Raw genomic sequence first — 24106 nt, 5'->3', positions numbered from 1 at the left:
TTAAAAAACAAGAAAGGTTTATGTTTATATTTCAGTGTAACTTCACTCTTGCTAACAAGTAGCATGAGCGTTCAGGCCTCCGAAGACACCGTTAGGCATTCTTGGTAAAACGTCGGGGGAAGACTCTTGCTGATAATAGGCAAAATTTTGTTGTCTGAAATAAATAGAGGATGACATTATAAACTGGCGAAATTAAAAATTCAAGATTAAACCTGGTATTTGTCCGTCCCTATTTACACCTTTAGTATTCAGACAAAAACTCGAACCATCGAAAAAAATCAGCTTATCCGTTTTGGTAGTTCGAGACAAAATGTAGTATTTACAACATCGACTCCAACTATATATCAGGTGAGGAGAGTTCGACTTAAATGATATATCGAAAGCAAACGTTTGGTAAAATGCCCTATATAGACCGTATGTCGCCTTTTGTTAGGGTTTCACTGAAACATGTTCTGTATACAACTTGTTTGTTTATTTGTTTTTTCTAACGCCTCACTCAGCAACACTGCTTGAAATTAACGCGAGCGTGAATTAAATGTGAAAAATGCGAGTGGTCTTTGTTCGCATTAATTAACTTCGCATTTATGTCTCCAAATGACTATCAACAATAAGACGACCTCATTGCACACTTTGGACATCAGAAATACCAATGTGAATATATACACAATCACGGTTTTTGAGCAGCAGTTGTAACAAGTATATAACAATGTCATTCAAAGAATAGGAATTACACAATGGGCATCCGGTGAGTTATCACTGCTGGTGTCAAAAGTTCTACCCACTCGTGTCAAGCTTGTTGATAACCTCTCCTCATTCCAATCAGTGAACTGTTGTGGTTCCATTATTTTATTGCCTTTGAACTTCCTTAATGCCAGTCATCAGAGTTAAAATATAAACTGTGTGTTGCTTTTAGGAGAACTTAGTATGTCTAGTATGCCTCTTAGTATGTCACGTGTTTGGTTGGTTCGTTGTTTAACGCCGCACTCAGCAATATTCCAGCTTTAAGACGACGGTCTGAAAATAATCTAGTCTGGACCAGACAATCCAGTGATTAACATCATGAGCATCGATTTACGCAACTGGGATACGATGACATGCATCAACCAAGTCAGCGAACCTGACCACCCAATCCCGTAAGTCGCCTCTTACTGAACAACTTGTATGGTGTCCTGTCACTGTTACATACATTTGACTGTTTGAGTGGTGGTGTTGATTCCTTTTTGGTGAGTGGTGATATTTATTAAGGTTTGGTGATCTGAATAAAATGATTATAGATAACTATTTAACTCACGTTGACCATGACCTTGTCCGGGTGTTATACACGTGGTAGGTGTTAGCTCCCAGGGAGTTCACATGGCGGATATACAGGTGATGAGTCCGGGGGTCGAATCCGTCAAGAACCATGTATTCCATGTACTTCTGACCCACAGATGGGTACGACTACAAAATCAGTATCAAATTTTTAATGATGTAAAATTGAAAATGAATTAAATATTAATTGTTCGATTGGTAATTGCACGCTATAGATGTACATTAGCTACCTAGGATACAATACGGCCTGTTGAGCGTTATTGTTCAAATGATTGAAGTGTTTTGATAAGAGATAATTTGTCAGATTCGTGGCCAAGGGTCACGTTTTACAAAGCGAACTTATCGATAGCACTTCATGTTTATTTTAAGATAAGACAGTCGTACTGCTAAGAACGTTTTTTTTAAACGGGACGCTGAGCCATGACTCGTATTTTTATGTTCAAGTATTGAATTCCTACACCCTTAGTGGTGAGCATATTTTAAGGTCATGTAATTGTTCAAAAAGGTGGATAAACGTGAATACGTAACTTCAAATAACTCTTTCTCACTATAAGAATCGATTCATTCCTATCACAAATACAGCCAAACATTTGATGTTATATGAAAGTGAAACCTCGTTAACTCGAAGCCCTTGAGACCATCGAACATGTGTCGACTTATCCGTAGTAGACCACAGTTGTCCACTTTCTGTCGGCACCAAAATATTAGTCATCCCTAACGATATGACGAGATAATGTTATGATTATGACATGACGAGTTAGCATTAACGACATTTACGAGTCCTTGGTGGAACACGGAATTTCACAGAATGAAGGATCTGTATTTTATCATCACTGTTTGATAGTTATTCTGAAACACATGCTAATGATATAGTCGGACTCGTACTATAGTCTCTGCTTTATGCAGCGATTTCTATTGGATAGGAAATGGTTTTGTCGCTTTATTTATTAAATATCAGAAGGTGAAGTCTTACACTCCATGTTCTGCCACTGTCGCTGGACTGTCCACACTGGAAGTTCCCCCATGTGTGTTGATAGCACCCATAGGCCATAGCCCCATCCTTCACAAAGCTGCACTTTGGGCCGAGGACGTTATTCTTGTGATGATCAGTTATGAACTTCTGCACAGCCCTGAACTTGGGCACGGTGCTGGGGTCCTGGCCCGTGTATTGCAGGATACCCCAGCTGCCGTACTTGCTGGGGGTGGAGGTGTAGTCGAAGTAGTTGAAGAGGCCGCCTGGAGCAGAGTCGTCGGTGTGGACACGACATATATTTATGCACAATTTATTACTTGATGTTTCTAGCTGATTGATGCTGATATAATTCACTGACCATGAGTTTACCCATCTGAGAAAAAACATTCACTCACTCAAAGTACCGTATTCGACGTAATAAGCGCCCCGCTCTAATAAGCGCCCACGGCGATATTTGCTAATATATTGGCTAGTGAACAATCCCAATTAGCACTCCTTCCAACTGATCAATGTACACAAGACTTATTTAATACGCACACGTGTGTTATATGCACCCTTAATTATGGGCAAGTAAATTCTGGAAAAGTATCTTTGTTGTATATAAATCAGGCTGTCAGCATAAACCAACTCTGGGTTTTTTTCACCAAAATAATATTCTAATAAGAGTTCCCTATTTCTAATTTTGAGAGTACCCTGGGCGCTTATTACATCGAATACGGTAAGCTAAAGGTACCCACCAGGGTATTTATTGCTGGCGTCCTGGGTGACGGTTTGGTACCAGAGGTTCATGACATCTGTGATGGGCTGCTCGACATGACTATCCTTGTTGAAGGCGATTGCCTTGTCTGTGATGGCCTGACTGGCAGCGCCAGCGTTAAATACCTTGTTCTGCATCACTGACGGTCCCCCCTCGTACATCACCAGCTGAAGGTGGTGCGTCTGCATAAACAGATTAATCAGATAATTTTCGCTTATGTACATAATACATGTTGTCAGCGATTGATATGCTAATGGTGTCTTCAGTAAGTTTGACATTCTTTTCATTACCTGACATTAGAACCAAGCAGATTAATTTACATAAAGTAACACCAAAGTGAAAGAGGTTGAATTTTAATTTCTTGATTTACGTATCTGACAATTGATAAGTTTATTAACAGGAAAAACAATCCCCAGCTCTAATATTTTTTCAGATTTGTTTTTCTATTTCATTCTTCCTATGCTGACACTGCGTCTAGATCAATGACACTACCTTTGCTAGATTCATGAAGTACTGGAAGGACTTCTGCATGGCAGGGAGTTCGTTCTTGCAGTACTGTTGTATCTGGGCCATCGACATGTGGAGCATCTCAGCTCCCTGGGGAATATATATATTTTTCTGTACATGGATGTTGCTTAATCCATGACATCCATATGATATCGAAATGCATTTAAGGAGTACAATATACATTGAAGAATCGACCTTCTGAGATATTGACAAAGAATTTTTTTTCAGAACACCCTTTAAAAACAAACGGCATTGTCACATCATACACTTATATTACAGGTGTATTCATATATCATGATCCTTCTTCAGTGATGGCATCCGTTCACATTGCAATTTAGGTGTGTAAAATCATATATATCAATCGCCCAAAGCATTTTACACGGTGTTGGTTTAGCTAAAGAGGTTGAGGTGGGTAAATCAGTGCAAGGAAATTGGCTGTTTGGTGTTTATTGGACGATAATGATAGATTATCTATATACCGGAAGCATAAGTTAAACATTTTGGTGAAATTACCTTGTTTTGACTTTCCAATCTGAGCAGAAATTCTGATTCAAATGCATTAAGAAACAGATCAGCAAGAATGGGAGGGCAGATGGTGCCCATGGTTATAACACGTGACTTTTAGACTATTATCGTAACTGTTTTGATTATGGCTAGGCTTTGTAGCGTTTTTTAGGATTCAATGAAATAATTTCGACACTCCGTTTGTGTCGAACCACAGAAGACAAAGTGCAATATCGATGAACCCATGGCCTTATATACATGTGTTTGACTGTATATGATCAGTTTGTGGAGCAGGATATGTGCCCAGAGACTCGTGTTTCTTGTAACAGTCACCTAATAAGAGGATATCCTGGTCATCGTGTTCCGATGGTGTGGCTCGATGTTCATGCTTTCAGTTACTCGTGTGTCTATCCACACTTAAATGTTTACACACCAGCACCATTCACTCACTGCTATGTACTCACGTGGTCGTCAGCTACTTTGTTACATGTGAAGTATCCAGTGATGGCGAGAGCCTTGAAGCTGCTGATCTTGTTGCCCACAGCCTCGACCGCCTGCCTGAAGTAGTCCTGAAACCCAGTCTGCCAGGAGAACACTGGATACAGCCTGGAGCTGAGTGTTCCGTACACCTGGAGACCATGGACAGTTTATTTATGGCTGGAACCGACATAAACCCATCACGCGTTCAACAGTGTAAACAGTCATCCATGTCGGACACAATGTCGGAATATTTCAAATTTTAGTCAAAGCTCAAAATAATGAAGGATGTAATTGCAATGAGTCAAATTGGTTTTGAAAACATCCCCTTTGGTTTTTTTCTTTCTTTTTCTTCCAAACACATGTTCACCTGGAATCATGACTGTTCAACTTAAGGAGGTTTGATTTCAGTATGTTAAAAGTTACGCAATCTCGATTTAATAAAGCAGTCAGCTTGATGTACCTCCAATGTCAACCTGTGTTAGTCTCTGTCTCGTGTGCACGTCATGACGGTGTCTTACCTGGTGCCATATGTCCGCCACCTGTGTCAGTCTCTGTCTCGTGTGCACGTCATGACGGTGTCTTACCTGCTGCCATATGTCCGCCACCTGTGTCAGTCTCTGTCTCGTGTGCACGTCATGACGGTGTCTTACCTGCTGCCATATGTCCGCCACCTGTGTTAGTCTCTGTCTCGTGTGCACGTCATGACGGCGTCTTACCTGCTGCCATATGTCCGCCACCTGTGTTAGTCTCTGTCTCGTGTGCACGTCATGACGGTGTCTTACCTGCTGCCATATGTCCGCCACCTGTGTTAGTCTCTGTCTCGTGTGCACGTCATGACGGTGTCTTACCTGCTGCCATATGTCCGCCACCTGTGTTAGTCTCTGTCTCGTGTGCACGTCATGACGGTGTCTTACCTGCTGCCATATGTCCGCCACCTGTGTTAGTCTCTGTCTCGTGTGCACGTCATGACGGTGTCTTACCTGCTGCCATATGTCCGCCACCTGTGTTAGTCTCTGTCTCGTGTGCACGTCATGACGGTGTCTTACCTGCTGCCATATGTCCGCCACCTGTGTTAGTCTCTGTCTCGTGTGCACGTCATGACGGTGTCTTACCTGCTGCCATATGTCCGCCACCTGGGCGGACCTCCTGCTGTAGAACTTCATCCCCGCCTTCCAGTCAGCTGGGTCCAGCTTCAGCTTCTTCCCCTGCTCCATGGCGTAGGCGTGTTGGCGGAAGATGGGATTCCACACCTCGTTAGAGTACTCTATGTACACCTGAATAATAAACACAAGATGTACTCCATGTACACCTGAATAAAAACAAGATGTACTCAATGTACACCTGAATAAACACAAGATGTACTATATGTACACCTGAATAAACACAAGATGTACTATATGTACACCTGAATAATAAACACAAGATGTACTCTATGTACACCTGAATAAACACAAGATGTACTCAATGTACACCTGAATAATAAACACAAGATGTACTCTATCAAGACGCAATCGCCTCCCGAACATAACCTGAGCTTATCACGACTTACTCAAAGCGTTGTACTCTATGTACACCTGAATAAACACAAGATGTACTCTATGTACACCTGAATAAACACAAGATGTACTCAATGTACACCTGAATAATAAACACAAGATGTACTCTATGTACACCTGAATAAACACAAGATGTACTATATGTACACCTGAATAAACACAAAATGTACTCAATGTACACCTGAATAATAAACACAAGATGTACTCTATCAAGACGCAATCGCCTCCCGAACATAACCTGAGCTTATCACGACTTACTAAAAGCGTTATAAAATCCTACTCTAAAGTTGATTTCAATGAGAGATCCTACATACGATTTTTATTAAGGCTCCCTGTTTCAAGGGCGTACATATCGTCGTGCACATGTGTGTGTGCATACGGCAGTTTAACACAGATACCCTACTTAGAGACAGCCGAACGTCAGGCAGGGTAGGAATAAGTCAGATCTTTCAGGGTCTTCTGGTATGACGCGGTCGGGAATCGACCACCCTACCGCTCTACGGGCAGATCCACCAGGCCCCTGCACATAAGCACTTCATCCTACAACCAAGTTTCTTCACTGATGTATCAACCCTACCTTCAGGTCAGGCCGAAGGTCCTTCTTCACAAGCATTGCAAAGTTCCTGATGTAGTTATCATCGGCTGCGTGGGGCATGTTGAACCAAGGGTTTGCTCCCAGTGTGTTGGCCAGGTGTATCATATGCTCCACAGCGGCTCCGTACGGACCCACTTGGGTGTAGTAGTCTGGCCGACGGCGTGTCGCCCACGTCGTCGGCTCAGGCTGAAACGTCGAGTGAGTTAATAATTGGAATATTGCTGAATGCGGCGTTAAACAACAAACAAAACCCGCACCCGCACCCGCACCCGCACCCGCACCCGCACCCGCACCCACAGGGACCCCCGGTCCAAGTGTCACGGTGATACAAAAAGATGCATGCTGATATTTCTTTTTCGTTAGTAACAATTATTGCATTTAATTTCCTCTTGGAAAATAAACTTTCTTGCTGTATGAATTTAATTACCTCATGTGCGTTTGTTCTCATGAAATCCATGAACCTGATCTCCGAGAATCGTTTGAGGTTCTCTAGAAACACGGGATGAAAGGGGAACCTCTCGTACAAGTTCTCGTATCCTGGCGAAAGTACCCGGATGTTGTGGATGGGGTTCCTTGGGTTCGTTCTCAGGACTTCTAGTGTGAAACTTCCATCGCCAATTTTAGGCATGTTGACCACTAACCTTCCTGGTAAATGGATGTGAGAAGATGATTCACAATTCAGTAATTATCATTCGCGACACCTTAAAGCGGAGATATCCTTTTATGCAAAATGAACACTTGACGAGATGTAATTTAAGTGAAATTAACCAGTAAATTACCGTTAAATACGCAGGTCGTCGTGGTTTTCCGACAACAAGAAACTGGTGGGCTGGCATTCTTTATCTTTACCGATTAGTAAAACAATGAATTCTTTAAGTAAAGTATCACGTTAACTATTCTGTGTCAGTTGTGATGTCAACGGGTATCCAGAAAGCCAGATACACAAAGGGTTTATTGCTTAATTCTAAAACTAGATATTGAATGTCAACGACTGCATCATAGAGAGCAGCTTATTTGTTTGTTTATTGTTTAACGACACAGTCAGCAATATTCCAACTATAAGACGGCTGTCGGTGAATAATCAAGTATGAGCCAGGCAACCCAGTGATTGATATGATGAACATCGATCTACGCAATTGGAATACAATGACATGCATCAACCAAGTCGGCGTGCCTGACCACTCGATCCCATTTGTCGCCTTTACGACACGTATGGATTGCGGAAGATCTAAATCGGATCTTCACGGGCCAGCTTAACTATGTGTATTTGAGGTTAAACGCAACCAACATGCAAGGGCATACACATTGGTGATCATAATCGGAGTGAAGCTAAGATTCTAACCCGCGCAGATCCTGTCAATGCTAAGGGACACAACTCCTTGAAAGCAACCGTGCCTCTTCTTGCTTCTTTTTGTATTTAGGACACCATGACACAACGACAATATGCCTGTAGAGTTGATTAGTGCTATTGGTTTAAGTAAAGCGATTTACCTTTTCCATCATGAATTGTGTGGTGTTCTGTAAGTCCTACATCTACCTCCCCCTCGCCATCATACAGGATCGTGTATTGGCCCGAAGGTTCGTGGGAAGCGAAGCCGCGCATTACAAGTTGAACCAACTTCTGATTGGCTGAAATTACACGATGTGTCATATCGAGATGGTAAAGAACAATTAGCATGAATGGTTACAGTTAGTTTTTCATTGATTCCTTAGTATTTATTGGTTCGATACACTGACCACGTCATACTACCAAAAGTCGTTCAAAGGTGGAACTTATTGTTACCCTGCCTGGCGGCATTAAAGAAATAAAGTAAAGACTCGTATCGGAGTCAGAATAATGTGTCTGAGTGGGTTACCCATGTTGAACTACTATGTGTCTCAGTGGGTTATCGATATAAAACCAGCATATGTCCAGCCCGCATGCATCCAACGGTGAACGTTCATGTACGCCTCTGTGTGAGAGAAGGAACGTGAACGCGACGTCCAACCTCATTTCACCCCACCCGTCTCGGCCTCGATGACATGATCTTACGTTGCAGACTGGCGGGGTAGCCGTCCGGCCTCCAGTGGATGTGACTCTGTTCCTTGGTGTCCCACGTGCTGCTCCCCACCCTCTGGGTCAGCCAGCTCTGGGACTGCTTATGGATGTCCACGAAGTGCACCTCGGGGGTGAAGTAGTCGTTGTCGGCGAGGTTGATGCCTACTGACACGCCATGGCTCATCATGCTGCGGGGAGATTTGAATGAGTTGGGGCTTACATCACTTTCAGCAGTATCCCAGCGATACCACAGCGGGTGACAACAAAAATGGGCTTCATATGCACCAATGTGAGAATCAAACCCGAACGCTTTTATCACTAAGCTACCACACCGTCTGGGGAAAATATGGATGTGTGAGACAAACTTGTCTGGCTGGACGTATTTGATGTCTGTTTTTCTAAATGCGACATCAGGAATTGTACGGGGTCACGGGTGGCCCAGTCGTCTAAGGCGCCGCGATTCGCTGTGCAGAGTTGCGTCCCTTGGCCACGCCAGAAACCTATGATTGTGGGTTCGAATCCCAGTTCGCCCCGATTATGTTTCTAGGTTTGTCAGCACCATACCCGTGCTCGTGGGTTTCACCGAAGTGGTAAACGTCTGAGACCTGCATCACTTCGGGCTTTCCTCCCACATTAAGCTGACCCGCCGTGATATAACTGGAATACTGTTAAAAGCTGCGTTAAACCCAACTCACTCACTCAGGAATTGTACAGCTCCTCGCAGGCATGAGACGATCGCGATGTGTAAAAGTATATGAGTGAATTGAATTTAGGTCCGGAAACGTATTTTAACACTTGTGTCATAAGGTGTGTTAGAACATGAGTAAGAAGGTGTGTAAGCTTGATGCACGAGAATAGCACAAAGGTCGTGGACGTTTGACGCATTGGTAAAACATACCGACATGACTACGGAGTTGACAAACAGAGATTCTTAATCAGGAGGCAAACATGGCCTCTGACACCCAAGGGGCGAAACTCTGATCCGCGAATTGCAGCGTCGTGGATTCCTGAGGCAAATGTGACCCTGTGACTCATTATTGTTAATTCCGTTTCCTTGTAGCCTTATGTGTGCTATTGGAAAAGCCTGACCGGTCGTGTATCTGTCCTCGGTTTTTAGTTTCTACGTGAACATGCGCAGAATTTGTTTTAGTGTGTTAGTAGGTTTGGGTTTCAACTCTGTGTGGTATTGTAGGTATTTTAAGGACGCTTCGGGCATTAATGCGCCACAGATTGACGGGCGCTGGCAGGTGCGTGATGCAGGGTCATTTGAGTCATACTATCTCCACTCACTTAAATTGTTGCCTTTGTTGCCAAAATATGATATTAATTAAAATTTTAATTAATTTTTTTGTCAATTGGCTGAAATGATGTTTTTTATCGCTGTCATGTTTACACAAACTTCTTGAAAGAAAATTGACTTCACTATATAATGCAGGTCGAGTGAGTATGGTTTTACGCTGCTGTTAGCAATATTCGAGCAATATCACGGCGGGGGACACCAGAAATGGGCTTCACAGATTGTACCATGGGAATTGAACCCGGAATTTCGCCGTGACGAGCGGACACTTTAACCACTAGGCTAACCATCGCCCCAATGCAGGTTATGAAATAATAATGTTCATCCTATGTATTACATTAACTATCATCTTATCATGAATGTGAATGCGTGCGGTTTTCAGAAAGGGTTTGTCAGTGGACCCATTTGACCAAGCGTATAGAATGTGCCGGACTCTCAACTCACGTGTTAGGATCATATTGGGAGCAGTCCTGTCCCTTGTAGCCCTCCCAACACACACACTGACCGTTACGACAGGCACCATATCTACACGTGTGTGTGCAGCCGCACTCCCCGGGGCCGATACAGCCTTTCCCTGTGGACAGATGAAGGTGTATGTGTGAGTGTAACATTGTGATATACTCCTGCTATTACCAAACTGTCATTATACCTCATTTAGCATAATAGTCATAAGGCGAGAGTGAGTGAGTGAGTTTGGTTCAACGACGCTTTGAAGTGTATTTCACTTCTATCACGGCGTCTCAGATTAATGTGGGGGGAAAGCCCAAAGTGATGCATGCCTCAGACGTTTAAATTTACCACTGTGTTGAAACCCACGAGCATGGGTATGGTGCTGACAAACCTAGAAATATAATCAGGGCGAACAGGGATTCGAACCCAGGATCGAGACTGTCACAACGAAACAAGTTTAAGGGCCGATCTCGGCTTCAAATCTACCACAACAGATTCCGGGCACGTCTTAGGGACGCAAATCTGCAAAGTGAATTGTGACACCATTGACGGCCGGGACCCCCGTACCCCCGATAGGTGTGTTTAAGACAGTCAATACTGAGTTTCAAATACTAGCATTAAAAAATCCGATATAGTAACTTCATTAATTTTGTCCGTTCGTTTCATTTCGGTTAAGTAAATATGTGTGGCAGTATCTGGAATATTAATAAAGTCTCGGGCGAAAGTAAGTTTTCACTTGAAAATTGGATTCGACCAAAACATTACAAACGTTCTTAAAACGTCACGACAGTCCTCGCCACTTGAAATAGTAGCACGAAATGAATGTTTCATGAAAAGCGCATTTTGCATTTTTTGTCATTACTGTAACTATCCTTATTGGCTGAATGGCTTATTTTCACTTTATAATTATTAGAACACATGCGGCTCTTTTTGTTAATAAATAATCGCGATATATCGCGATGTCCTTTCAGGTGGAGGGCGTGTAATATCGCCTTTGCTGTATCAAATACGCCACCATCGAATAATAGTTTCTTGTTTGCTTCATTTTAGCCACCATGACACAAGCGTGTATTCTTTAGTTTTAGGTTTAGTTATACTGTACGATATACAGTTCGGATGCATCAAAGCTTCTCTCACCGTTCTGACAATGACAGTCCCACACACACTTGCGTTGACCGCCGTCCCATCTCCAGCCTGCCTCGCACTGGCAGGTACCGTCTTGAAGTCAGAAACACGGAATTGGGGGTTAGGGATCGGTCATATTATATTCTGGGGGTACCGAGATTAGATATCAGCTACAGCTACAAAACCAGATATTTCCTTTATTTCAGGCTATAAGCCTGAATGTTTTAAAAGAAATACACATAGCAACAACGTAATTTTTGTGGCAAGCCACTTTTTTACAAATATATCTTTTTCAAGGATTTTTGGGGACACGTTGTATTTTTATTCCCACCTCCCACCTACTTCCTACAACAGGATTATTTATCTGAAAGGGGTTGAGTTTGAACGGTTATAAATTTTCACATTAAAATATTTATTACTATACATGATGATTTATCAACCAAAATGTTTACATTAAAATAAATGATTATTACCTTAAAACATTGGAGGTATAAACATTTCATGTCCCTTAGTAATGTATATTTCCCCGTACTTTAGTCAAGGTGTGCCGTTGTTAACGTGCCTCAGAAATAGGTTGCAATCATACACATCCGTTACATTTAATGACCTACTTTCAGCATATAATCATCTCACCATGTGCGCATGTGCCATGGCCTTGACATCCACAGTCGGTGCTACAATCGGACCCTTGGAAGCCAGCATAGCAATGGCAGGCGTTGACTTGGCAGCGGCCGCTGTAGTGGCAGTCACCGGGACAAGCTGCCTCCAATAGCCTGGGAGATCAATAATTGTTGGACTATGAGTTTGATACATGTGCAATATATACATTGAAACATGCACAGGACCCTGAATCCCAATTGCATCTTTAAATGAGCAGATTTATAAAGGGGAAAAAATCTCGATATCTAGACGTCCCAGGGAAAAGCAAAAGCATCGTGTTAACCGTAGCTCGAGTCAAGAGGAGTCCATTATGGCGATAATGACTAAGTGAGTACGGTTTTATGCCAGCGATATCACGTCGGGGAACCAGAAATGGCTTCATACATTGTGCCCACGTGGAGAATCGAACCCGTGCTTTCGACGGGAAGAGCGAACGCTTTAACCACTAGGCTACCCCACCGACCCCATTGTGATGATGCCAGCACTGTCAAGTCTTTGACAATATATCGATTGAGTGAGAGTGGCATTTGTTAATCGAGCTGGCACTAGAGCAAATAGTTACTGAAAACATTGTAGCAACTATCCACGCTATGGGGGCGTGACGACTCACAATGAGCCACGTCAACACGTTTGCGCAACTGCTCTTACACTTTAAGTTTACAAAACGCATACACGGTTTAAATTCGATATTTGAAGTATATATTCTCTATACCGGGAGCTCGGAATTCGCTGTGCAGAGTTGTGCAGAGTTACGCCCCTTATATTATACCACGTTCACATGCACAATATCTACTCACGTAAGTAATATTGCACACTAGTAATTATACGTACGCGTGTATATGTAAGTTCACAGAGTTCACATGAAAATTAACTAAGGTGTGTAAATAAATCATGTAATTGATGTACACATACACATCAGTCTGTTTTCCAATCAAAGTCGAATTAGAAGAGGTGTAAAATGGGGTTTAACGTCGCGTCCAAGATTATTCCACTTATATAGCAAAGTGCATGTACGTGTGTGTGTTTATGTGGCTGCTTGTACTAGTCCGGACTGATGCCGATTTATAGTGCCAGCTAACTGAGATACAATGCCTGACTATACTGACTCCGAGCCTACCAGTCCTTGTTTTAGCCCCTTAATGCCGAGCGCCAGACAGGGTAACAACTAGTACCATCTTTTAACGTCATTTGGTATGACGCGGCCGAGGATAGAACCCCGACCCTTCCGCTCTCCGGGCGGACGCTCTACCGCTAGACCACGGATGCGGTCGAATTAGAAGAGAGTTGTATAACAAACATTGCAAACATCGCCGCATGAACCTACATGTGTTTGATTTAATCTGTACAGAACGTTTGGCTCCCTGAAACTCAAAGATGTCAGCTCTGGATGTCAGCATGAAAGTTGGTATTGCTATATACTGAAAAGCGTCAACTTTAAATACAGAAGTTTGTTTGTTTGGTTGGTTGGTGTGTTGTTTAACGCCGCACTCAGCAATATTCCAGCTATATGACGGCGGTCGGTAAATAATCGAGTCTGGACCAGACAATCCAGTGATTGATATAATGAGCATCGATCTTCGCAATGGCGCTGGCATCAGTGAAATGCTAACATATACATACAGTGCCAATTTGGACTTGTATAAATTTACATTGCACCGTCTCCATACGTTGTGTAAAATTACATTGTGAAACTATACACATATGAGTAAACGCGTTCAAATGACAAGTCTAGCCACGTGTGCAAATATATAGAGGTTATCACGCGAGTGTGTTTGGGGATGGTAAATATCCTGCATTAGGAATAAACATTGTATTTAGCGAGCCTTGGCGAGCTAAATACATAGTGTTTATTCCTAATACAGGATATTTACCATCCCCAAACACACAAGCGTGATAAACTCTTTATCATATAATGTCATTCTTTAATTCTGTGCTTTAAAATCGCTTTCCCTCTCTCACAAACATTACCGAAACATTGCGAGTTTTCCTGGAATGCGCGCATTAATATTTATTACGTCACAGGGTAAGTGATTAGTCAGTCGGACAGTGACAGTAGACAATATAGTTCCAACTGAAATCTGTTTCTTATACAGTGGCGAAGCAACTTATAGGCAAAACAACAGTTTTTTTTAATTGCCTTTCGCGGCAATCCATCGGTCTGTCCGCTAGAGTAACTGCCCTTTGTCAAAGGGAAGCTACTCTAACTCTAGTCTATGAGACGTCACGGCCACGGTCAGACGTTGTTGACAGTCGGTCTGTCCTTTCATAACGTTAAGAAGTGTAGTCAGATGTACACACAGCGACAAAACGAAACAAGGTAACAGTTCAAACATATTTCGGCCGAATCCAACCATTTTGATTTGTGGAGAAGGTTTCAAGCCACAGAGGTCTACAAGCACAGATATGGCTACTGATCCCGCTTGGCTAGACCTCGTGCCCTCGCAAAATTGTTTCGAAATTTATATCTCGAAAGTTGCCAAAACTTATAAAATGCCTTAGCTACGTCACAGTTAGACACTGATTTTTAGTATATTAGACTGTTCGTTTGATAATGATAGCAATTATCCCTGTAGTTTATCCAGATTCACGATGATTAATTCTGACTCGATCGCCGAATGACGAGGGCGACGCCATGCTTGTTTATAAACAGTGAAAGTAGTCCTACTTGACCTTTGATATTTGCATCTCTATCCGCATATGACCCCAACGGATATCGTTTTTATCCGTTGGCTTTATCCTGCCGAGGAACCTACCAATTATATGATAAACACAGATATATTCAGGGTTCGTGTGAACGGGGTATATATGTGGTCGGGGGTTCAAATCCAGGTTCGTCTTCATTATGGTTCTGGTGTGTCAGCACAAAACCCCTGCTCGTGGGTTTCACCTTTGTGGTACACTTCTAAGACCTGCATAACTTTCGACTGTTCTGCCACCCGACAAGGAGAAACGCTGTGCAGAGTTGCGCCCCCTTGGAACACCAGAAACCTATGATTGTGGGTTGGCCCCGATTATGTTTCTAGGTTTGTCAGCACCATACCCGTGCTCATGGGTTTCACCGAAGTGGTAAACGTCTAAGACCTGCATCATTTCGGGCTTTCCCCCCACATTAATATAATGGGAAAACCGTTAAAAGCGGCGTTAAACACAGCTCAACCACTAAATGCCACCCCACATCAAGTTGACATGCAACTCCAAACTAAAATACTATTCCACGCGACTTTAAACCAAACCCACTCACTATAAGCCTTATACTATTGACAAATTAAATACTTTTTCAAATGCACAAATAGTTGTACAACACATCATTTAATATGAATTGAATACTGTCCATCAGTGTGTGTGAAAGGTTGTCACAATAAACATAAGACCCGTGAAGATACGGGGTAGAATAGGTCTTCAGCAACCCATGCTTGCTGGAAAAGGCGACTATGCTTGTCGTAAGAGGCGACTAACGGGATCAGGTGGTCAGGCTCGCTGACTTGGTTGATGCAGGTCATTGATCCCAATTGCGTGGATCGATGATCATGATATCAATCACTGGATTGTCTGGTCCAGTCTCGATTATTTACAGACCGCCGTCATATAGCTGGAATATTGCTGAGTGCGGCGTAAAACAACAAACAAACAAACAATAAACATACGTGTCCATGGTGCTTCAATTTAAAACCCGTACCTATAATTGTGTTCCGCTGCACTAAGAGTTTCAACCAAAGGTCAGAATACATACATGACGATAAGTTTAGATAATGACAATATTGCGATTAACGAGGTCAGGGGTCGTTCAAACAACATAGCGTTCCCTCACTATCAGTTTCATTTAGCATTGATATAACAAAAAATCACTTTTAACAAGAACTAATCTCCTTAAATCCGAAAAAGTCGTTCAACACTAGTGGGATTGTAGAATAATTTAATGTTGATCCGAACTTGTATGAAACAGTATACACGTAATGTTCTTATTTGTCAGAACCAGGGAGTCCCCGTTTGTCCGTAAGCGCAGAAAATTTCGGTAACAAAATTCAAGTCTACATAAATATAAAATTACTGCATACCGATTGCGACAATTTCACTGGGAATGACTCCGTCCAGATTAATAGGTGAACGTGTGCGTACAGTCAACGAAGATATGTCGATAGGAGCGGCAACGATAGCTTTGTCTACAATTCCTTGGGTCTTTTTGTTTGAACGTGAAAACATATGGTGAACTATTTATTTTTGCTCACGGATTTAGATGAGATCTGTTCTTCAAGTTCAGACTGTTTTCACATTGTTGAACTCCACTGCTTCACCAGTCAAAGAAATTTATTTTAAAAAATACACGTTCAATAAGTTTCAGAAACATATTTCAAGGTTTTCCGTACATCTCAGATTTTACAGTTCTAGAGGCTAGGGACCTTAAACAAATGGACCGTCTTTTATAAGTAATTATAATCATGATGATATACCGTTATAGTGAGTGAGTTGGGTTTAACGCCACTTTTAACAGTATTCCAGTTATATCGCGGCGTGTCAGCTTAATGTGGGAGGAAAGCCCGAAGTGATGCAGGTCTCAGACGTTTACCACTTCGGTGAAACCCACGAGCACGGGTATGGTGCTGACAAACCTAGAAACATAATCGGAGCGAACCGGGATTCGAACCCACAATCATAGGTTTCTGGCGTGGCCAAGGGACGCAACTCTGCACAGCGAATCGCGGCGCCTTAGACGACTGGGCCACCCGTGCCCCCTATATACCGTTATGAAATGAAATGTACCTGCAGGACTAAACATTAACAACAGTTACAGCAACTTACAGGATAGCAGTGGCTAGACAAAGTAAGACCAAGAACGGCCGCATTGTGTTCGACAAGTCACCAGATTGGGTCACTCTCCTCACATACGCCTATTTTATCTGTTTTGCCGCTTTGAGATAAGCATGTATACATGGGAATAACTCTTGTTTTAGACCTACTGTTGACCTACAATTCAATTAATGTAGAATGATTTTATTCTCAAAATGAAAAGGTCATTTTGCATACTAATGCGCCGGTAAGTGATACTTTTATATTGTCAAAATACAATACACGTACCGGCGTATGCGTACCCCATGCCTGCTTAGTTATGGAGCAGATTTCAATTATGATAGGGTGGTTACAATGTGTGACCTGGCTGAATGTGTGTCATCGTGCCCCGGAGGTGTGAATTGTTGATAGGGCGGTGGGGTAGACTAGTGGTTAAAGCGTTCGCTCGCCAAGCCAAAAAACCGGGTTCGACTCCCCATATGGGTACAATGTGTGAAGTCCATTTCTGGTCACCCCCGCCGTAACATTGCTGGAATAGTGCTAAAAAGCGGCGTAAAACCATACTCACTCACTCACTCACTCACTGAATTGTTGATCATTCTATCGACCACTAGTGTTCCTGATCCAAGCTGGATTAGCTGTAAATATTCTCTCTTTGAAAGAGCATACGAATACCTCAGTTCTGATTATTATATTTAATTAAATGTATACTACGTGTCCCAACTACACTCTACACTCCATTCTCCTATCTACACATTGGTACAATGTGAGAATATGATCACCCCTGCCGTGATATTGCAGGAATAATGTTAAAAGCGTCGCAAAAAAAACCTCACTCATTCACCCACTAACACTACCATCATTAGGAACTCAAGATTATGACAAAGTTAACCGTTCTTTCGAACTTCGGGCTAACGGGAGTCAATATTTATTTTACCCTCAAACATCGCTCAGTTGTAGCAAAGCAATGTTTCGAAAAACTGTGTAATCTAACAACAGACCCCAAGGCTTTAGCATTCGTAAGGACATTCAATACAATGCACGTGTTCGAGTTTCATACTTGCCTTGTGTCGTTAATGTCAGATTTAAACAAATAGATAAAGAATGTTGTCCAAATTTATGGACTGGTTTCCTATGTAATGCGACGTGAGTTGAACGTGTGGGAGATCAGCTTTATAATAACATATAATGGTCGGAATACAAACACTCAGCAAATATCGTTCATGCGCCAGCAACCCGGACCGGAGCATTGTCAACCTGCATTTGTGAATCCCGTCAACACTACCCGGATCTCAAGGTGTACGTTGAAAGTCGATGAAAGGCAGCATTGAGGCTGTAAAGACTTGCGTGAATTATGCATGCAGCCAGGTTAGTCATGAGGCGTACGGGTATACCGCTTCTCTAAATAACCCGTCAAACCACCCCCACCAGCAAGGGAGTATTCACCTGCTGGAAAGCAATATGGCGTAAGGTAACTCTTCTTGATCATTTATTACTCTGTGTTTGAAACATTTTCCACATCTTTATCACAAATAAGGTGAGTTCAACTGATTCATGTTTATTGATACACGAGAATGTTTTCTCAAGGTTATAGTATCCAAGTAGTGTTTTTGGATTGTATAAGAAACGAAAGAAGATTGGAACTAATATAAAGTTATTTGTATTGCTGTTGTACATAAAATACGGATTGAGGAAAGGATTTCGTCTTGGAAATGTTTGTTTGTTTGTTGTTTAACGCCGCACTCAGCAATATTCCAGCTATATGACGGCGGTCTGTAAATAATCGACTCTGGACCAGACAATCCTGTGATTGACAGTTTGGAAATGGTAGAATTGGCGTGAAAGTGGTTATAGGGGAGATATTAGGTGATATATTACGGTGGGTCAATTCAATGTGGGAGAGACTCGAAATGAGAGAAATAGTAGATAGTAGTAGTATTGGTAGATGTAATGTCAATACTATCAATAGTAACGATAGGAGTAACAATGAAGAGTCCATGCATGCATAATTTTGTAGCCACATGAAAATTATAGGTATTGAAGGTAGTAGTTGTGATACAATATTAGAATGTGTAGATTCATGGGCAGATATGTATCACGTATCAGTAATAGGGGTAGCGGTAGTGTAGCCACACCAATACTAGGACTAGTACCGTGTCGTATATGTGGTTAGACATGCGTTTATCATATATCTCAACACAGTCGGGTAACAGGTTTGAGTAACAATATGTCACCATGTTTCTTTGCCAGGCGAGGACGGGCACAGCGACACAACATGAAAAGCTTCGTCTATTTGCTCCTCGGTCTGATTGTTGGGACATGGATTCAGCCGCTGTATGCCAACACTGTGTGCTCGCATGAGTGCACACCAGACTGCACGCTATGCAGTTTCGTATTTACAATTGATCCCTGCCTCACCATGATGCATGGTGACGAACGGGTAGTCCCACGCAATGGGAGTCTTTATTATTACGACGATGCAACGTATTACAATGCCACAACCGGCTTGCCCATTAATGACACAGTGGCCATGCCCATAAACGACACCGTGGCCAAGCGAATTATCACCACTGATGGCGAGCAGGCCAGATTTGTTATCAGCATCCACGACCTAATGTCTGATTCAGCTTCAAAGGAACACTTCCCTGGGCCTCCCATCGTTGTTTATGAAGGACAGGAGGTGGAAGTGTTCTTTACAAATAGACTCCACGCTGACAGTGTTTCCGTTCATTTTCATGGCATCCACCAGAAAAATAGTCCATGGATGGACGGGGTACCCTATATCACCCAATGCCCCATACTTCCGGGAGTAACATTTAAGTATAAATTCAAGGCAAATCCTGCAGGAACCCACTATTACCATTCCCAGATTTCAGGACAGACAGGGTTGGGCCTGTACGGGCCTCTCATTGTGAAGAGGAAACAGGAGGTGTATGTACCCGAGCATGTCATGCTTCTGCAGGACTGGAATCATGATCTGGATCCTGAAACGGTGTATCTGAAGGGTGTCACTTCAGCGTATTCCTGTTCCACTTCCGCCAACTGTTCTAAATATGAGCAAACACGATCATCGGACAACACCAAATTTGGTAATTTTGAATTCCACAGTGGATTGATCAATGGACGGGGCAGGTTCTACGATCCGATAACGGGTCGGCATAATGGAGCTCCTCTTACAAGGTTTGCTGTCACAGAGGGGATGGTTTACAGGTTTAGAGTCATCAACGCTGCCACGATGTACGCATTCCGAGTATATGTCCCTGGTCATGCCCTCACTGTCATAGCAACGGACGGACAAGACCTGCAGCGAATTGAAGTGGACTCGTTTATTATCCAGGCCGGGGAACGATTTGACGTTTTACTCAACGCTTCAAATCCTTTCAATGTAACTGAATACACAATAATTGCCGAGACCCTTGAAGTCAATGTACCTGTTCGTCATATTGCCGAAGCCATTTTACAATATGATAACGTGGAACTAAACAAATCTTTAAGCACACCAGACCACCCTTGTAATCCGAGAGGAATTTTACCCTGCAGGGTATTTAACTGCCCATTCAAATATTTCTCCAGAATGCCCAACTTGACATGCATTACTTTAAATGATGCTAATGGATATGCTATTGATCCCAATAGAGATGAAATTATCAAAGAGCGTTACCCAAAAAGGCTCTTCCTCAACTTTGCCTTCCCTGGAATTGACACCAACCCTGGATCTGTGAACGGCATTCGGTTTCTCCCACCCACGGTGTCAGCACTAACACAGCGTTCCCAGGTTAACATAGAGTGTAATGAACCTTGCAGTCCTGACAGAACCCCGTGTTTTTGCATGCATACTGTCTACATCAACGAAGGGGACATCGTTGAGATGATCCTGCTGAATAAGGGTTCAGGGAAGGGGGCTTCCCATCCAGTTCATCTTCACGGCCATTCCTTCTACGTTGCGTATCAAGGCTTTCCAGAATACCAAAGTTATTCTGGTGAAGTGTTGAATGACAATGACGATGTTGAGTGCGAGGACATATACTGCAATAAGGCGAAGTGGAGACCAGGGCAGTACTGGCAAGCTTCGGAAATCAATCCCCGGATCCCTCCTCTCAAGGACACAGTTGTAGTACCATCTGGTGGATATGTCGTTTTAAGGTTCAAGGCCGATAACCTGGGACTTTGGTACCTCCAATCTATGGTAGATATTCACAACACCAATGGTCTAGCGGTGCTGGTGGACGAGTCGACATCTAAACTCCCCTACAGCCCTCCTGGATATCCAGTGTGCGGAGACTACACAGCCTTTGAATTTCCTCTTGATGGTAAGTGTTCTGTAGGCATCACATCATTTTCCATAATACCTTATACAGTTGACTCTGCTTTATGCAGAGATTTCTATTGGATATGGAAAGGGTTTTTGCCGCTTTAATGTACTGTGTTCCAGTGGTCTCGGACCAGTTTGCATAACAGTGTGCAGAGTTCCTTCTTCGGCCTTGTGTTGTTCTGATGATGATGAGTAAGATTAGCCCGAATTAGTATACCAGGCTTGCCAGCATCTGCCCCTGCTCTGTACTTGACCTAAATTCGTACTCTTCAATGGCATGTTTTCATCCAATTGCCCTGATGTCGGTGAAATACTGTTCGAAGCAGAGTAACACCCAACGCATTAGCTTACGATTCAAGATTCATCAATGGCATACTAAGTTTAGGATTCATTGCTCGCATACCATGTGTGAGGTTTATTTCTCGCATACCATGTGTGAGGTTCAATGCTCGCATACCATGTGTGAGGTTCATTGCTCGCATACCATTTGTGAGGTTCAATGCTCGCATACCATGTATGAGGTTCATTGCTCGCATACTATGTGCGAGGTTCAGTGCTCGCAATGGAGGTGCTATCCACCTTACTGTTATCCGACAGTTAAATGGTGACAGAAGCGTTACCGTAGGTTATACCAGCGTTCACGTGAACCAATCAAAACTACCTGAGGATTTGAGTAGAAAGTTAATGCCAAAGCGTTTTGTCTTAGTCTATATAGTCTTTATTTCAAACCATGACATTGTCAACTTAAGAAAACAATCATCATTGACCCTTGTTGGATGTCAATACAATAGAATGTTATGTTACAGTTGTTTGGAAAATGTACATAACCTTTGATAACATGTATGTAACATGTGATAACGCTAAAAGTTAATGTTTTGTTAACATTGTGTCAGTTGTCTGGTTTGGCTTGCCATTGCGCACAGTGCCCATGTACAATATGTTCTCTGTTCCAGATGAGCGAAGGGAGCTGAGTGGAGGTCTGATCGCCCTGATAGTCATCAGCCTGCTGCTGATGGTTGCGCTCATCGTCCTCCTCCTCCTGTACTTCCATAGGAGAAAAGTGAAGGTCTTGAGAACAAAAGTGTTCAAATGGTGCAAGTGACACGACTCCTCATCCTAGACTATGAGAGGAGAAAAGTGACGATCTTGAGAACAAAAGTCTTCAAAGGGTGCAAAAATCAGGAAAACAGATTTGTTTCTTTCCATGAGAAACCTGGGTTGTTGGTTGGCGTTTTTTCTTAAACCAAAGTAGTAAGTGTGAAGACTATTTGTATCAAAGTACTACATGTACTGTTTACGCCGCAGTCACCTACATTACTGCCTATAGAAGTTCATCCCCCTTACACGCATGGGCAACGCTTTACGCAACCCGTATGCACCCAGTTGGTCACTCGTGTGGAACCCGTCCGCTACGCGTGTGATACCCGTGTGCAACGCGTGACACACTCATTAGAGGGGGAACAAACTTTTGACCAAAGGAGGACCCATGTCTAGCTGAACCTGGAGGTGGTAACAAGAAGATAACTTTTTGATTTCCTGACGAAAAATGTTAATACACATTTTATTATATATGTACTTGCTGATGTCTCATTTTTAGATGTGATTTTGTTGGAAAATATGAGTATTGTTGTGGCTTCTACATTGTGTTTTGCGATGGTGTTAAGAGAATACATGATCCTGTTAAATGTTATTGCTATTCAAATGCTTTTTGGTGATTTGACATTAAACGTCTGTAGTACGACTTTCGGTGATCATGTTTATGAGGTTTGGTGGGTTCCCTCCCATAACGTAGACCTCCAAAATGGAGCATTGTTTTTACTGGACACTAATTACTTTATGATGGTTGGGTCTCTTTGTCTCAGCTCCATAGCCGTGACGCTGGGAAAGGGCAGCATTTAATTAATGAGAGTAGATTATATCAGGGAGGATACACTTGAGGGAGAGGGTTCTTCTAATTACCGTACCACAGGAAGAGACCTGTAGACGTGAGCGCGGGGTTGTGTGTAAGATGGCCGTTGCATAATGGCCGCCAGGAGTGGTAAACATTGAGCTAAAGCAGGATTGTTTTCACGGGCCTGTTGAATAAATTCCCAGCGCTGCTGTCCATATATCTTCTACTTGATCCTGGATAGATCATTTTGGCATTTACAATATATATTTTTAACGTACATTAATGGTTTACTAGTCATATATTTTAGAGTATTTGTCAATTGTGTTAAGCTTACAAGCAATAATTGTAATTTGTGGTGACATCTAAATATAAAACGTCTCATTTAAAACATAAAGTAAGTACGATAGTAAATAATAATATTCAAATCGCATTAAAATACAATGATAACAAGATTCATATGTAACCCTAAAGCCTGTGTTCCACATTCATAGCCAGGAGGACAGCTGCTGATTAAACAAAGGGAAGAAGCTTGCCCTTACATATATGTAGAGACATCATCTGAATATGACCATATATGCAAATGTTACGAAAATGGGCATAACGTTCACGGAGACGAAGGCTATAGATACAATACCATATTTTATTTTTTAGATGATAAAGTACATCATTTGATAATAAATTCAGTTATTGATATCTAAAAACCGATTTGCCATATTAATAAACATTTCATGATCAAACAAAATCAAATGTGTGATATAAATCCATTCTTTAGTATCAATAAATGAATTATTGATATCATATAACGAATAAATAGTAAAAAGGCGTCCTATATATTGTTCTTTGTGGATTGTATAAAGTAACGCGT

At 42.3% G+C, this 24106-nt stretch overlaps 2 protein-coding genes across 4 annotated transcripts; one reads left to right on the top strand and one right to left on the bottom strand.

The window, feature by feature from the left end:
- LOC124122251 lies at positions 1-17154 on the bottom strand. Its single transcript, XM_048396919.1, has 15 exons — positions 17051-17154; positions 12227-12366; positions 11606-11686; positions 10463-10592; positions 8716-8909; positions 8175-8312; positions 7111-7328; positions 6666-6869; positions 5645-5806; positions 4517-4681; positions 3534-3638; positions 3022-3223; positions 2285-2547; positions 1292-1440; positions 1-154 (listed from the first exon to the last, which is right to left on the bottom strand). Exons 1-15 carry the CDS (start codon positions 17092-17094, stop codon positions 52-54), a joined length of 2298 nt encoding a protein of 765 aa, XP_048252876.1. The 5' UTR covers positions 17095-17154; the 3' UTR covers positions 1-51.
- Positions 17155-18355: 1201 nt separating this feature from the next.
- Positions 18356-23091, top strand: LOC124120770 (L-ascorbate oxidase-like). 3 transcript variants are annotated; one of them, XM_046483646.2, is made up of 3 exons: positions 18356-18509; positions 19289-21348; positions 22304-23091. In XM_046483646.2, the coding sequence occupies exons 2-3, from the start codon at positions 19314-19316 to the stop codon at positions 22450-22452; spliced, it is 2184 nt and encodes a 727-aa protein (XP_046339602.2). In that variant the 5' UTR covers positions 18356-18509; positions 19289-19313; the 3' UTR covers positions 22453-23091. The 3 variants fall into 3 exon arrangements, with proteins under 3 accessions (XP_046339602.2, XP_046339601.2, XP_046339610.2); XM_046483645.2 differs by having other exon boundaries at positions 18389-18504; XM_046483654.2 differs by having other exon boundaries at positions 18398-18575.
- Positions 23092-24106: the final 1015 nt, after the last annotated feature.

Source organism: Haliotis rufescens, unplaced genomic scaffold, assembly GCF_023055435.1.
Source record: "Haliotis rufescens isolate VD_foot unplaced genomic scaffold, xgHalRufe1.0.p SCAF_16, whole genome shotgun sequence".
Classification (NCBI taxonomy): Eukaryota; Metazoa; Mollusca; class Gastropoda; order Lepetellida; family Haliotidae; genus Haliotis; species Haliotis rufescens.
The sequence above is the reverse complement of the archived record's forward strand: the minus strand, read 5'-3'. Positions and strand labels throughout refer to the sequence as shown.

What these genes read in the sequence shown, in the direction of transcription:
- LOC124122251 (XM_048396919.1), bottom strand. Translation starts at nt 17,094, where the DNA reads ATGCGGCCGTTCTTGGTCTTACTTTGTCTAGCCACTGCTATCCT. An exon ending in CACAATTCATGATGGAAAAG is followed by an intron (nt 7,329 to 8,174) that starts GTAAATCGCTTT and finishes TCCATTTACCAG; the next exon opens with GAAGGTTAGTGGTCAACATG. An exon ending in TGGCGGACATATGGCAGCAG is followed by an intron (nt 4,682 to 5,644) that starts GTAAGACACCGT and finishes CATGGTCTCCAG; the next exon opens with GTGTACGGAACACTCAGCTC.
- LOC124120770 (XM_046483645.2), top strand. An exon ending in CTTTGAATTTCCTCTTGATG is followed by an intron (nt 21,349 to 22,303) that starts GTAAGTGTTCTG and finishes TCTCTGTTCCAG; the next exon opens with ATGAGCGAAGGGAGCTGAGT.